This window comes from Panthera pardus, unplaced genomic scaffold, assembly GCF_024362965.1.
Source record: "Panthera pardus isolate Hobbes unplaced genomic scaffold, ASM2436296v1 HiC_scaffold_6, whole genome shotgun sequence".
NCBI classification, from domain to species: domain Eukaryota; kingdom Metazoa; phylum Chordata; class Mammalia; order Carnivora; family Felidae; genus Panthera; species Panthera pardus.
In genome coordinates, this window is record NW_026526991.1 from 73,990,047 (window position 1) to 74,002,556 (window position 12,510).

General features: G+C 36.1%; 1 protein-coding gene across 1 annotated transcript in view; it reads left to right on the plus strand.

Annotated features, from left to right (window-relative positions):
- SLC2A13 (solute carrier family 2 member 13) overlaps nucleotides 1-12,510 on the plus strand; it is a 378,633-nt gene that overhangs the window by 153,008 nt on the left and 213,115 nt on the right. Inside the window, exon 4 of the mRNA XM_019452458.2 lies at nucleotides 5,005-5,113. Within this exon, the coding sequence (XP_019308003.1) occupies nucleotides 5,005-5,113 (109 nt within the window). The remainder of the gene's footprint in view (nucleotides 1-5,004; nucleotides 5,114-12,510) is intronic.

The window sequence follows — 12,510 nt, forward strand, 5'->3', positions numbered from 1 at the left end:
AGGAAGAGAGAATCCCAAGCCAGTTCTGCACTGTAAGCACAGAGCCCAGCATGGGGCTCTGTCTCACAAATTCGTGAGATCATGATCTGAGCTGAAATCGGGAGTTGGACACTTAACTGACTGGGCCACCTGGGTGCCCCTGATCTATTTTATTTTCTGTCAAAGCATTGAGACTTGGAGGAAAGTTTTTAACTGCAAACTCATTATTTTAAAATAGCTTATAGTATATTCAGGCTATTTTTTGAGTTAGCTTTGGAAGATTCTGTCTTTTAGAGAATTTGCCTATTACATCTAAGATGTTGAATTTGATGCCGTGAAGTTTTTCATAATACCCCTTTATTATTTTTTAAATATCTGTAGAATCTGTATTGATGACACTTCTCTGATCCATGATAACAACTTGTATGTTCTCTTTCTTTTTTCCTGATTGTTCTGTGTATTATCTTCCTATGGCTGTTGTAAAAAAATCACTAAAACTTGGTAGCTTAAAACAGTAGAAATTTATTCTCACTGTCTGGTGGCCTCACATTTGAAATTCGTTTCACTGGGTTAAAATCAAGGTGTTGACAGGGTCATGCTCCCTCTAGAGGCTCTAAGGGGACAATTTGTTTTTTGCTTTTCCAGCTTCTGGTGGAACTGGCATTTCTTGGCTTATGGCTGCATCAGTCCAGTCTCAGTGTTCATGGCCACATTGCTTTCTCCCATCCTGTCCTGATTCTCCCTTTTCCATGTCAGAATCCTTAACTTAATTACATCTGCAAAGTTCTTTTATGCCATCTGAGGTAACATTAACAAGTTTCAAGGATTAGTTCATATGCATATCTTTTGAGGGGCTATTATTCAGCCTACCACAGTGTGGCTCAAAATTTGTCAATATTATTTATATTACAAAGAACTAACTGGCTTTTGGTTTCATTGATTTTTTTCCCCTCAACTGTCTTTTTATCTATTTCCTGGATTTCTGTTCTACTCTTTATTAGTCTTTTTATCTTGTTTATTTTGGGTTTCATTTGTCCCTCTTTTCCTGGTTTTGTAAAGTGGAAGCCATGGCCACTGCTGTAAATTTTCCTCTGTTTTACATTAGCTCCATTCCACGAAATTTCATTTGGTGTGTTTTCATATTCTTTCAGCTCAAATACTTTCTGATTTCCCTTTGTTTCTCTTTTCCATGGAAATGTATTGTTTAGTGACCAATAAGGAGGGAATTTTCCGGTTCAGTTATTGATTTCTGTATTAATTTCTTTATGGTACAAGAACATTCTTTCTGTGACTTAAATACCTTTAAATTAATTAAGACTGGTTTTAGAGCTGAGAATATAATCTATCTTGCTAAGTATTCCATGACATTTACCATTCATTTACTGTTGGAAAGAATGTGTATTCTGCTCTTGGTCAGTAGAATGTTGTTTAAATGTCAGCTCAAGTTTGTTGATCATGTTGTTGAAATCTTCTGTATCTTTGCAAATTTTCAGCCTACTTAATTGTGTGAGTTATTGAAAAGAGAATGATGAAATATTTGAGTATGACTTTGGGTTTCTCAATTTCCCCTTGCTGTTGTATCAATTTTTGTTTCATATGTTTTGAAACTCTTATTAAGTGCCTCAACATTTAGGATTGTTATGTCCTCCTGATGAATTAGTCCCTTTGCTGTTACAGGTTGTACTTTCCTGCCTTTTTGCATGTCTGATAATTTTTTATTGTATGCTAGACATTATAAATTTTATCTTACTGTTGAACTTTGTTCTCAGATGCTATTCAATTCCTTGGAAGCAGGGGGGTCTTGATTTTTAAGCTCTTTTGGATGGTACCCAAGCAGTGTTTAATCTGGGTACTTTTGATTACTCTTCCTTACACTCTAGATCTTTCCCTCTGATTGGTACAAACAAGTCCTGGAGTGGAATTCTTTAATCCCTTCCTACAGCTCTTACTCCTGCCTTGAGTAGTTTCCTCACACATACCCACTCAATGGAGGAATACCCAAGGGGGACTGCAGATCTCCATTGTCCCCTCTCTGTGAATTTCTCTCCACTCTGGCACTCCACTCTGGCAAGTCTAGCTGCTTTGGCATCCCTGCATTCTGAGCTGCATCCTTTCAATTCAGGGAGATCACCAGGGTCTGCCTAGCTTCCCCTCTTTGTATTGTGTCCTGGAAACTTTTTTTGAGGCATTAAGCTTGGGCAGTCTTTGTTGGGTTCACTTCTTTTGTTTCCTGAATCTCAGAGGTCACTATCCTTTGTTGCCTGTTACCCATTATCATGAGAACTATTGTCCAATACATTTTTCATGACTTTTAGTTGGTTTCAAGTTGAAGGCAAATCTGGTAACCATCACTCCCATCTTGTGTGGAAGTGGAAATCAGGAGCTGGATTTTATTCAGAGTGAGTTCTAGTGCATTTTTAATTACACCTGGAGAAACATCTGTAGGCTTGGCTCATAGACAGCCAATAACAGGAATGGCTACACTTGTAGGACTGTCCTTTTCATCCTTGCCACTGGAGTACCTGCCACACTTGGACAGCCATTGTGAATATTAGTATGAGGTGTTCAGAATGGAGGAAAAGATGAACCTATGTTTGGTTCTTTCATCTGGTGTTTTAGTGTATGTTATATTTTGAGTCCAGTAGGTTTTATTGTGTGGGAATTTGTGTCCAAAGACAAATAACTTTTTAAAAATTGTAAAATGTTTGTATACACTAAATGTTTTTAATTATAAAAATCAAATATAATAAGTAGAGCATGACATTTTAAATTTTCACTTACAAACATTCAACCAATTAATATGTTTGATCTTTTTCTTCTGCTTCATATCTTCTGTGATACAAAAATTAATGATAGTTTGCATTTAAGTCAATTTTAGTGCCTAATAAAGCTGGTTTATAATTTTAATGAAAGGAAATTCTTTCCTTTTATTTATGCATAATCAGATGTGCACTACCGTGACCAGAATTTATCTGTATATTAAAGCCATTCTAATAACAGAACAGCTATTGTTTATTTTTAGCAGGAAATCAAAACCAAAAAAAAGCTGAAAAACTCAGAATTTTAAAAACTAGGAAATAAATATGTGACATTTATACAATAGTATATATCTTGTTATTTATACAAGTCAAACCTTAATCCTAATTTGTCCTAATTTTCTCTTTATTTTTCTTTCTCCTAAAATCATTATTACCTAGTCTGTCCATCAAATCATGGAACAGTTTAATAGTGAAAGTAGGCACAGCTGCCCACAGATTATAATAGATTCCTTGCAAAACACTGGTTTCTCATCTATGGAGGTTTAGTACTAAAAGCTGAAAAAGGGGTTTTATTTTTGTGTTGTCGTCATTGTTTTAAATTTTCCATGGTACACAAAGTAAGTGATAATATTTTTCACTTAATTTTTTTTTATTTATGGAAATTGGTGTATCATTTTATGATGCTGTGTGTGTGTTTTTCATGTTGTGGCTCATTTACAGATAGCTGAATTTGCAGGCGAACCTGCTACCTTTCAGTCAACTGATCCAGATGTATTTCAGTATTGTCACAGTAAAGCTTTGAAAATCTACCTATTTCAGCTTTTCTGATACACTAGGTTTAAAACTGCTTTACTTTAAACTAAAACATTTGACATTAAAATACTTTCACCCTCCTTTCTAAAGGGGTTGTCACTGCATTAAGCTTTGAATGACCATAAATGCTTCTCTGTCCGTATCCTGTCTTACCATTTCAGGACAAAATCATTTGCAATAAATCAAGTTTTTCATGTGGTTTTAATCACATGCATGTAGAGATGAATATTTTCAATCTGATAATGTTCAGTTCTAATTAATACCCTGGCTCAACATCCCATGTTAACTTTTATTGCCAAGACAACAGCATATTTTATTCCATTTTTGTGAACTGGGATATTAGATTTCCTAAAGGTTGCGGAAATGGTAAAATTTCCTTGGATTTTGAACTTGACTTGGTTTAGGGTTTACTAATGAAACTTGGCCTCCAGGAAGAATTCCTCTAATTAAGCAATTAACATTCCAGTAATCCTAGGCCATCTCTTCTAACAGCGGGAATACCATAGGTCCTGGGAGTCAACCCTGGCCCCATGAGGACACTGTATAGAATGCCTCTTCAAGCTTAGGTAAAGGTGTGCTTGAAGTACTTCTGGGACTAGAAGGGGCAGTTTTAATAATTATGCCCAGACCATAGACGTCAATAAGGTTAGTTATCTTACATATGACCTCTGTGGTTCATATCTGACGCTTTACAAAATTGATCTAGTGTTCTGACATAGAGACCAAGGCATCTGTGCCATTTTGAAAGCCCATTTGTATTTTAAAAAGATCACTGAATGCCTGTTAGGGAACTATTCAAAATCTAGAAAAAAATATATTTATATATTTATTTATACCCCTATGTAATTTTTTTTCTTTTATTATCTTTTGGGTAGCATTTATTAATAGTATACATCATATAAACCATAACCAAGTCTGATATCTTGCCCAAATTTCTTAACTTTAATTGAATAGGTTGGAAAGAATTTTGTTGCTTAAGTCAGATAAATTGGAATGAATTCTGTTCCTTGTTTAATTGTTTTTAATGAATGCCATTCTTTTGGTTGATTAAAGCAATTTGCCAGTGACTTTGTAAGTTGTCCCACATTGAATGGATTTTAAATAATAATTGCCAAGAAAGTGGAAAAATGAAGAGTAGTTAATGCAGTTTGTAGGGATTTAAGGAAGAATAATTACTGACAGTTCCAATTATGTAGGTCTTCCTAGAACCCATAAATTGCTTTAACTTCAGTTGTTCCTTGTTGCTTTTACAGTTTAAACTCAAATATATACTAAATCTGTTTTAGAAAATACACTGTGCCCAGATTTCTGTAAAAGTATATACGTTCTATTTTATAATGCCCAGTTATGTTGACTTCACAGAGATTTGGGGAAATTAATCCTAATGGGAACAATGACTGTGGGAGCTGAAAATAATAGATGTGTCCTTCTTTTTCTTTCTTTTTTAAAAAAGCTGGACCTGTGATCTGCAGAATGCTGAGTTATCCCCCAACTCGCCGAGCTTTAATTGTGGGTTGTGGTCTGCAAATGTTCCAACAGCTCTCAGGCATTAACACCATCATGTATGTATTTCTTTCCTGGCTTTTTACTGAAAAGGAATTGTGAAGGAATTATTTTACATGGAAAAAAAAAAATGAATAGGACTTTTGGTGTTTTGTTGTATTAATTGTGTAGGATCCTCCTTTTGGAAGATACTTTGCAATTTTTAATCCTGTCGATGTGTGGTTTAGAAGGAGGTGATTTATATTGTTATATTTTATTGCCTTATTTGATATCATAAATTTTTTCTTGTACATCATCTGGTACTTCCTTATATTCTGAGCTAATGAATGTATCATTTTCATAAGCCATTACTTGATGCTGGTTAGAAAGTGAAACAAAAGGGAATCACCTTGCCTTGCCAGGGATTAATGGGCACTCAGATAACTAGTTCGTTCCTTTTGGGGGCAGTTACAATACAATGTGATGAAAACATTAATAGAAGATGTTTATTACCATCAGAATGGGAAGACACAAAAGTTTCATATTGTCTGGTTTCAGATTAATCCCCAAAGTTGTATGGGTTTGGGAGGTGGAGCAGGATGAATAGATTGTAGCATGTTTCATTCGTTCAACATTAAACACATTTTTTAATGGCCTATTTTATACGAGACACACAGGAATGAGTAAAGTAGACATGAATAAATTCACAGTTTAATATAGAATTTCAAATTGTGATAAGGGCTGGGCAGGACTATTCCAGTCCTCCACAGAAAAGACTTTTAAGATCCTAGGTAATACAACATGAGTTAGAGGAAAGTCATGAGTTTTGCCGAGAAATTAGTTGTTGGGTGAAAACCTGCTACATCTTGGAAAATTCTCCCCCACAACCTATTGGCTAAAATCACTCACCAAAAAATGCAAGTCATGTAAAATTCAAATTTACTTGGTAAACCATTTGTATTTAGGACTCTTGATATTTTCCTTTGAAGTTCCTTGGGACTATGTTTGTTTTCTGGATGAGGTGCACCACAGTGGTTCTGTGTCTGCCATCCTAAGTGTGGTGATGGAACAGAATTGTAATGAGGCTCATACTTTCAAGTAATGCAGTGCAGTGATATCCTATGTGAATGTCTATTTTATCAACCTAACTTAAAATATATTCTCTGTTTCTGTTGTTTGTTCTGCCCTTTTCTAGGCATTTAAATTTGACAAAGTAAATTTTTGTTCTGCTTTATTGTATTCCTATAAAACATCATCAACAGAGCCAACTCTTATTGATGGGTAGTGGCTGAGGCCAGTGTGTTCCTAGTTGAAATGGCTGTCATAGTCCATTCACAGATATCTAGTGTAAACCATGCTGATTAAGGTTTTTAATTTTTTAAAGTTTATTTTGTTTTGAGAGAGAGTGAGAGAGATAGTGAGTGGGGGAGGGGCAGAGAGAGAGGGAGACAGAATCCCAAGCAAGCTCCGTGCTGCCAGAATAGAGCCCCATGTAGGGCTCCAACTCACGAATCATGAGCATGCCCTGAGCCGAAATCAAGAGTAGAATGCTTAACTGGCTGAGCCATCCAGGCACCCCAGGGTTTTCAGATTTTAATAAGGCATTTATTTCTCCAAATACTCAGTCTTTTCACAGTGAGATCAAGTGATACGAGTCTAAGAATCCTGATAGTCCTTAAGATTTATGGTAGTCATTATGTGTTTTGCTTATCACAAACTGTACATAATAGAGGTGGCATTGTCAAACAGCTTTTGCTTGCAGTTGAATATTAATCCTGGAAAGTAGGAAGAATAAAATAAGGTAAATGATGGCTCAATTTAGATTGCTTCTACGTGATGCAAAACAGATGGCCAACTCCCTGAAGAAATTAATACGACATTTTAATGTCTGGAGGTTAGAGGGTTAGACACTTAAATGAAAGATGCCTGAGATAAATAACTGCTGGTTATTCATAATACACAGTTTCAAACATTCATATTTTAAGCCCATAAAACTTAATGCAAATCTTTCATTATAACAGACTGCACTACTGTCATCATCTGGATGGAAGATGACTAATCTGGGAGTCATTCCTATAGTGTGTTATCCTTTACTCTTTCTAGTCTGTATTGGTGCGTGTGTCTTTCTCCATTCTTAAGATTCAGTAAATACTATCGTAAGTTTTGTTGCTTCTAATTTAAAATAATTTCTTAACTGGAATCTAGTAGTTTATGTTTTGTTTTTAGTAGAAAATATTAATTACGTATTTTTCTTAGTTTAAAAAATGTCATTTTGTTAATTTGGAGTTCTGTTTTTATGGATATTCCATTATGTGTATTTCATTACTTTTTCTTTCCAGCTTTTTTCCTGCTAAGTGGGAAATAAAGTAGGCAGTGCTCTTCAGTATTCACAGCCCAAACCTAATAATCTGTAGACGTTGAAATCTTTTTACAAAGTCTGTCTTTCACCTGGAAGTTTGTGTGAAACTGAAATATGAGGTATTTTGTATTCTATCTCTCACCAAGAAAAGTTCATAGGAAGATCATATGGAAAGATACTGAAAGATAAATCATTCTTCCAGTTGCATTATATATCTTCCCATGTTTAGTTTTGTCTGTTTTCCCTCATAGAATTTTTGTTTCTATCTCCTTGACCTATTTAGTATCCTACCTCAATCAAGGAAATAGATTTTCTTCTTGTAATATTTAATTTTCACATCCTCTCCAATGAAAAAAAAATATTTTGTGTGTGTGTATGTCTAAGTATTTGTTATTCGTATAACTCACATTTATATCCTAACCTATACCTTATCTGCTATCCTATCAAACAGTGAGCTTCTGAGTTCTTAAAAGCATTACATACTCTAGACACTACATTAAACTCTTAGAAGAAGCAATTTTCTAATAAGACTTTAATCACTTAATTTCAAAACATGTTGAATAGATTATTTTCTTTTCACAGTAGAGAAAGAACAGAGTACATGGAGTACTAGCTTTCCTAATATAAAAGTGTTGATATTATTGCACTATATCTCACAGACCAATAAAATATTTCCACATGTGTTAAAAAGGAGAGGAGTAATAGATGAAGTTGATGATGATTAATGTGGAGGAAACTTTCTTAAGAAACTCTCATTGTGATCTCTTCTAAGCTCTACTTACAAAGTCAAGAAAATTTCCATTTCCTATCTAACAAATTTTATCTGATGACTACTGATACTTGAACCCTTCCCACATTGTTATTACTACAGCCAAAATGTGTGTATATGTGGGAGGGAAAGAAGGAGAAAAAGTAAGAAAAATAAGGAAAACACCTGGCTGTTTAGAGGTTTGATAGCATGTTGCTTCTTTTGAGCAATTTATAAGCTGTATCTTGATACATTCTTATGAACATGTAATCAGTCCATCTTAGACGGGTGGGAGTTAACAGATTTTTACCTGGGAAGACCACCAAGTGGTTAAATGGCTCACTTTAAGGTTACACAGAAGATCAGTAGTAAAGAGGAGAAGGAAATCCAGAAATTTAAGCTTCTGAGTCAGCTTCAGGTAAAAATGATTGTGAGAGAAAGATTTCTTTTGGGTACTCTGTGCCAGTACTCTACTTTTAACCTATTCTTCTTTTAGATTAAGGTTCCAAGATTTCTCTCTTCCTACTCTTCCCTGTTCTACTAACTCAAAGTGGGAGTGGGAAATAGGCATTTGTATTGGATGGGCAGTGATTCTTACTTCTGTAGCTGCATTCCCTTAATCCCCAGGTGATCTCTTCTTCTCTCATATTTACAAGAGATAATAAAGGATTTTGGAAAATATGCCCTTATAGTAATAATGTTAAGGGCTATCCTTCACTGAACACTAAATACCAGATATTCCTGTAGCATGCATTAACTCACTTAAATATTCACAGAAAATGAAAAAAATTAGGACTAAATTGCTAGCCCCTCTAATGGTATAATTATGTATTATGATCATGATAATAAACGTTTTTACCATGTTACATGTGTAACACTATAAAGTATTTTTATAGACACGATCTTTCCAGATGTTCATAAAAATCCTGTCAAGTAGAGCCAGTTCTTCTGTTTATTCTGTAGCTGAGGCTAGGGCTTAACAAGTTAAATGACTTATTCATTGTCATCCAGTTAATAAGTTTTAGCAGTGAGGGTGGAACCCTGATTTTCTGACTCCAGATCACATGAACCACTCTAGTTTTAGAACACCTGAAATGCCCAGAGCTGACTGTTTAAAGCTTGTTTGGGGGTAATATAAGGTAAGAAATCAAAGTTAGTGGAACTCAGTACCATCCAAGGATTAAAAAAGAATGTGGAATGATTGTGTGTATCCCATCTCAAGAATCATAAAGCTCATTACATTCTTTAATCTCCTGGTACCCAGTTAAGTAAAGCCTTTGCTTTCTACCCTTATCTAGAGTTCTTGGACAAGCCAGCCCAATTGATGACTGGGTGAGGCATTTATATTTGTTAATCATTTTCATTAATTTCATAAGGGCAGTATTTCTGTATCTGTTCCATTCTCATATTTTATCCTTGACAAACTCTCCTAGTATAAAAAATGATCATGCAGTCAGGAAACATGGTACAGCAAGCAGGCATGGGCAGATGGTGGTAAATGTAGAGACAAATAAAAGTGACAAGAAATAAGAGGAAAACAATAAGGATTTATGCATTCTCCTGTTGTAAATCGGAGCCAGAGGTGAGGTTTTGCTCTCGGAGATCTTCAGCAGGCAGGATGCATGGACCAAAGCATCTGCTCACTAATGTGAACATTCTTCTCTCTCCACCACCTCAGTAGGACTCTGAACATAATCCAGAAAAGCTGTTGAATGATAACATGCTTACCCCATTGAAATGCTTCAGGATGAGTGTATTTGTAGTCAGTTGTGTTCATTAGATGAAAGTGATTAAACAGATGAGAAATAGTGAAGGTTCAGGGTTCACTCCTTTGCAAGATGAGTTTAATGTGTTGGGAAGAATATTGGCCCAGGAATCAGGAGAGAATTAGTTTCAAAATCTGTCTCCACAGTGGGACTTTAGGCATGCCAGTTACTTGCCTTCATTCTAATTACCTGTCAAGTGAAGTAGATGAGCTTTAATGTACATTTGATGAGGAAAAATGGGGTTTCAAAAATGGAAGCTAAAACATTTGTGTTTGAAACACTTTAAACCTTTCTTGTTTGGAAAGTTATCAGACTGCAGGAGATCAGTTTTAATCTAAAAAGAGAAAATGTATTTGGTAGACATAATTTTTGAAAGATTGGTTAAATGCTTGTCATTGTCCTGGATACTTAGCACCTTATTTGTTAAGACCACACTTTTATTTCCAAAGCATATCTTTTTTAGAAGCACGATCTTGGTTATAGTTGACAGTGCTTTGCCCCAAGATTGTGTAGCAAGCCTGATGTGCGAGAACATGGCTTCCATAATGTTGTAAGGGTAGGCTCAAGCTGAGTGAACTTCACTGGCCTCTCAAATCATGTACAAGGGAAAGGATGCAACTTCCACCTTTGGAGTCTAAGGCCATTTTTCATGACAGATCACTGTCACTGTCTTAATGTGCAAAACAAAGCATTCTCATGAGAGAAGCTCTAAACCCTCTAAACAGAAGGGCTTTCTAGTGTGTCTGTTTGCTTTCCATTTCCCTCTGTATATGTTGCACACCTGTCTTAGTTTGAGTTCTCCAAAACTCAGGCTCTAAGATCAAGAATTGGATGCAGGTGATTTTGGGGGGGGGGGGGGGGATGCTACCAAGAAGCATGAGTAAGAGAGCAGGGAAAGTGTGGTAGGGTCTGGGATGCAGTGAAGCATCTCAGCTGATCTCAGTAAGCAGAGTTCAAATCCTGCTGAGGAATAGTGTAGAATGTGATTCAACACGATTTCAGGAATACTTCTTCACCGTCCCCAGTCCCTCAAGGTAGTGTCATGCCTACAGTCATTCTTTGGTTCCCTGAGCAATCTCTCCGGGAGCCAGAGTTCTCAGGACCTAAGAAGAGAGACACAGTTTAACTAGAAATTGTCATATTCTAGAGTGAGTTTCCATAACTAGAGGACATTCAGAGAGGGGCCAAGAGCATATGGGGCAGGGCATTAAGAGAATCTGTTTAAAATCTTGCTGTGTCGGGGCGCCTGGGTGGCTCATTCGGTTAAGCGGCTGACTTCGGCTCAGGTCACGATCTCGCGGTCTGTGAGTTCGAGCCCCACGTCGGGCTCTGTGCTGACGGTCAGAGCCTGGAGCCTGTTTTGGATTCTGTGTCTCCCTCTCTCTGACCCTCCCCCGTTCATGCTCTGTCTCTCTCTGTCTCAAAAATAAATAAACGTTAAAAAAAAAAAAAATTTAAAAAAAATAAAATAAAATCTTGCTGTGTCTTCAAATATGTATAAAAACAAGTTCACACAATATGGATATGGACTTTCTTAGTGTCTTTCCACGGTTATAGCAAATTTATTTTTAGTGAAAAAAGTCACTAACCATACAAAAAGTAAGTAATAAAACAAAAGTTTCATAAGAAATGATGAGAATATATTTCCTTGAATATTATTATTTTTTGGAGGTTTTTTGTATAATTCATGAATAATTTTGTCTCGTGATAGGAATCTTAAAACTAAAGTATTCATTTATTCCTTCAACCAACATTTCCTATATTATTGATAGAGCTTCAAACATAATTATTGTCGGGGCGCCTGGGTGGCGCAGTCGGTTAAGCGTCCGACTTCAGCCAGGTCACGATCTCGCGGTCCGTGAGTTCGAGCCCCGCGTCAGGCTCTGGGCTGATGGCTCGGAGCCTGGAGCCTGTTTCCGATTCTGTGTCTCCCTCTCTCTCTGCCCCTCCCCCGTTCATGCTCTGTCTCTCTCTGTCCCAAAAATTTAAAAAAAAAAAAAAAAAAAAAAAAAAAAGTTGAAAAAAAAAACATAATTATTGTCATTGAGAAATCTTTATTCTACCAGCAATTAGACACAAATACTTACCACGCAGCATTATAAAAGCCACGTTAATATGTTGTTAGGAACACTGTATATGGAAAGACTAGTTTTACCTGGAACATGAAGAGGACATATATAAGTGATTTTTTTTTTTGATACATTTTTAAAATTTCTTTACATGCATTTGTTTTCTGGCCAGAAACGTGATGTATCAAATATGAACACAACGTTTGGTGTTCGATCTGAATTTGAATCCAAACCTGGTACACTTGCTGTGTAAGCACTACATGCTGTTTTAATTTCTCAGAGTCTCAATTATCTGGAAATCCAGAATAATACTTTTACGATGATTAAATGAAAATAGTATGTATGGTTCAGGCCCATGGGAGGCACTGGGTCCATGCAAGCTTCATTTCTGCTCAGGATGTATTGCATTTTGTAAACTCCAGGGAATTTGTGGAAAGCAGGGACATCCCACAGTTAATGCATCCTCTTTGGCCCATGCCCATTAATCCAGGATTTAAGCCATCCTCTGTAAATAGAAAATTGTTATAATATTCTT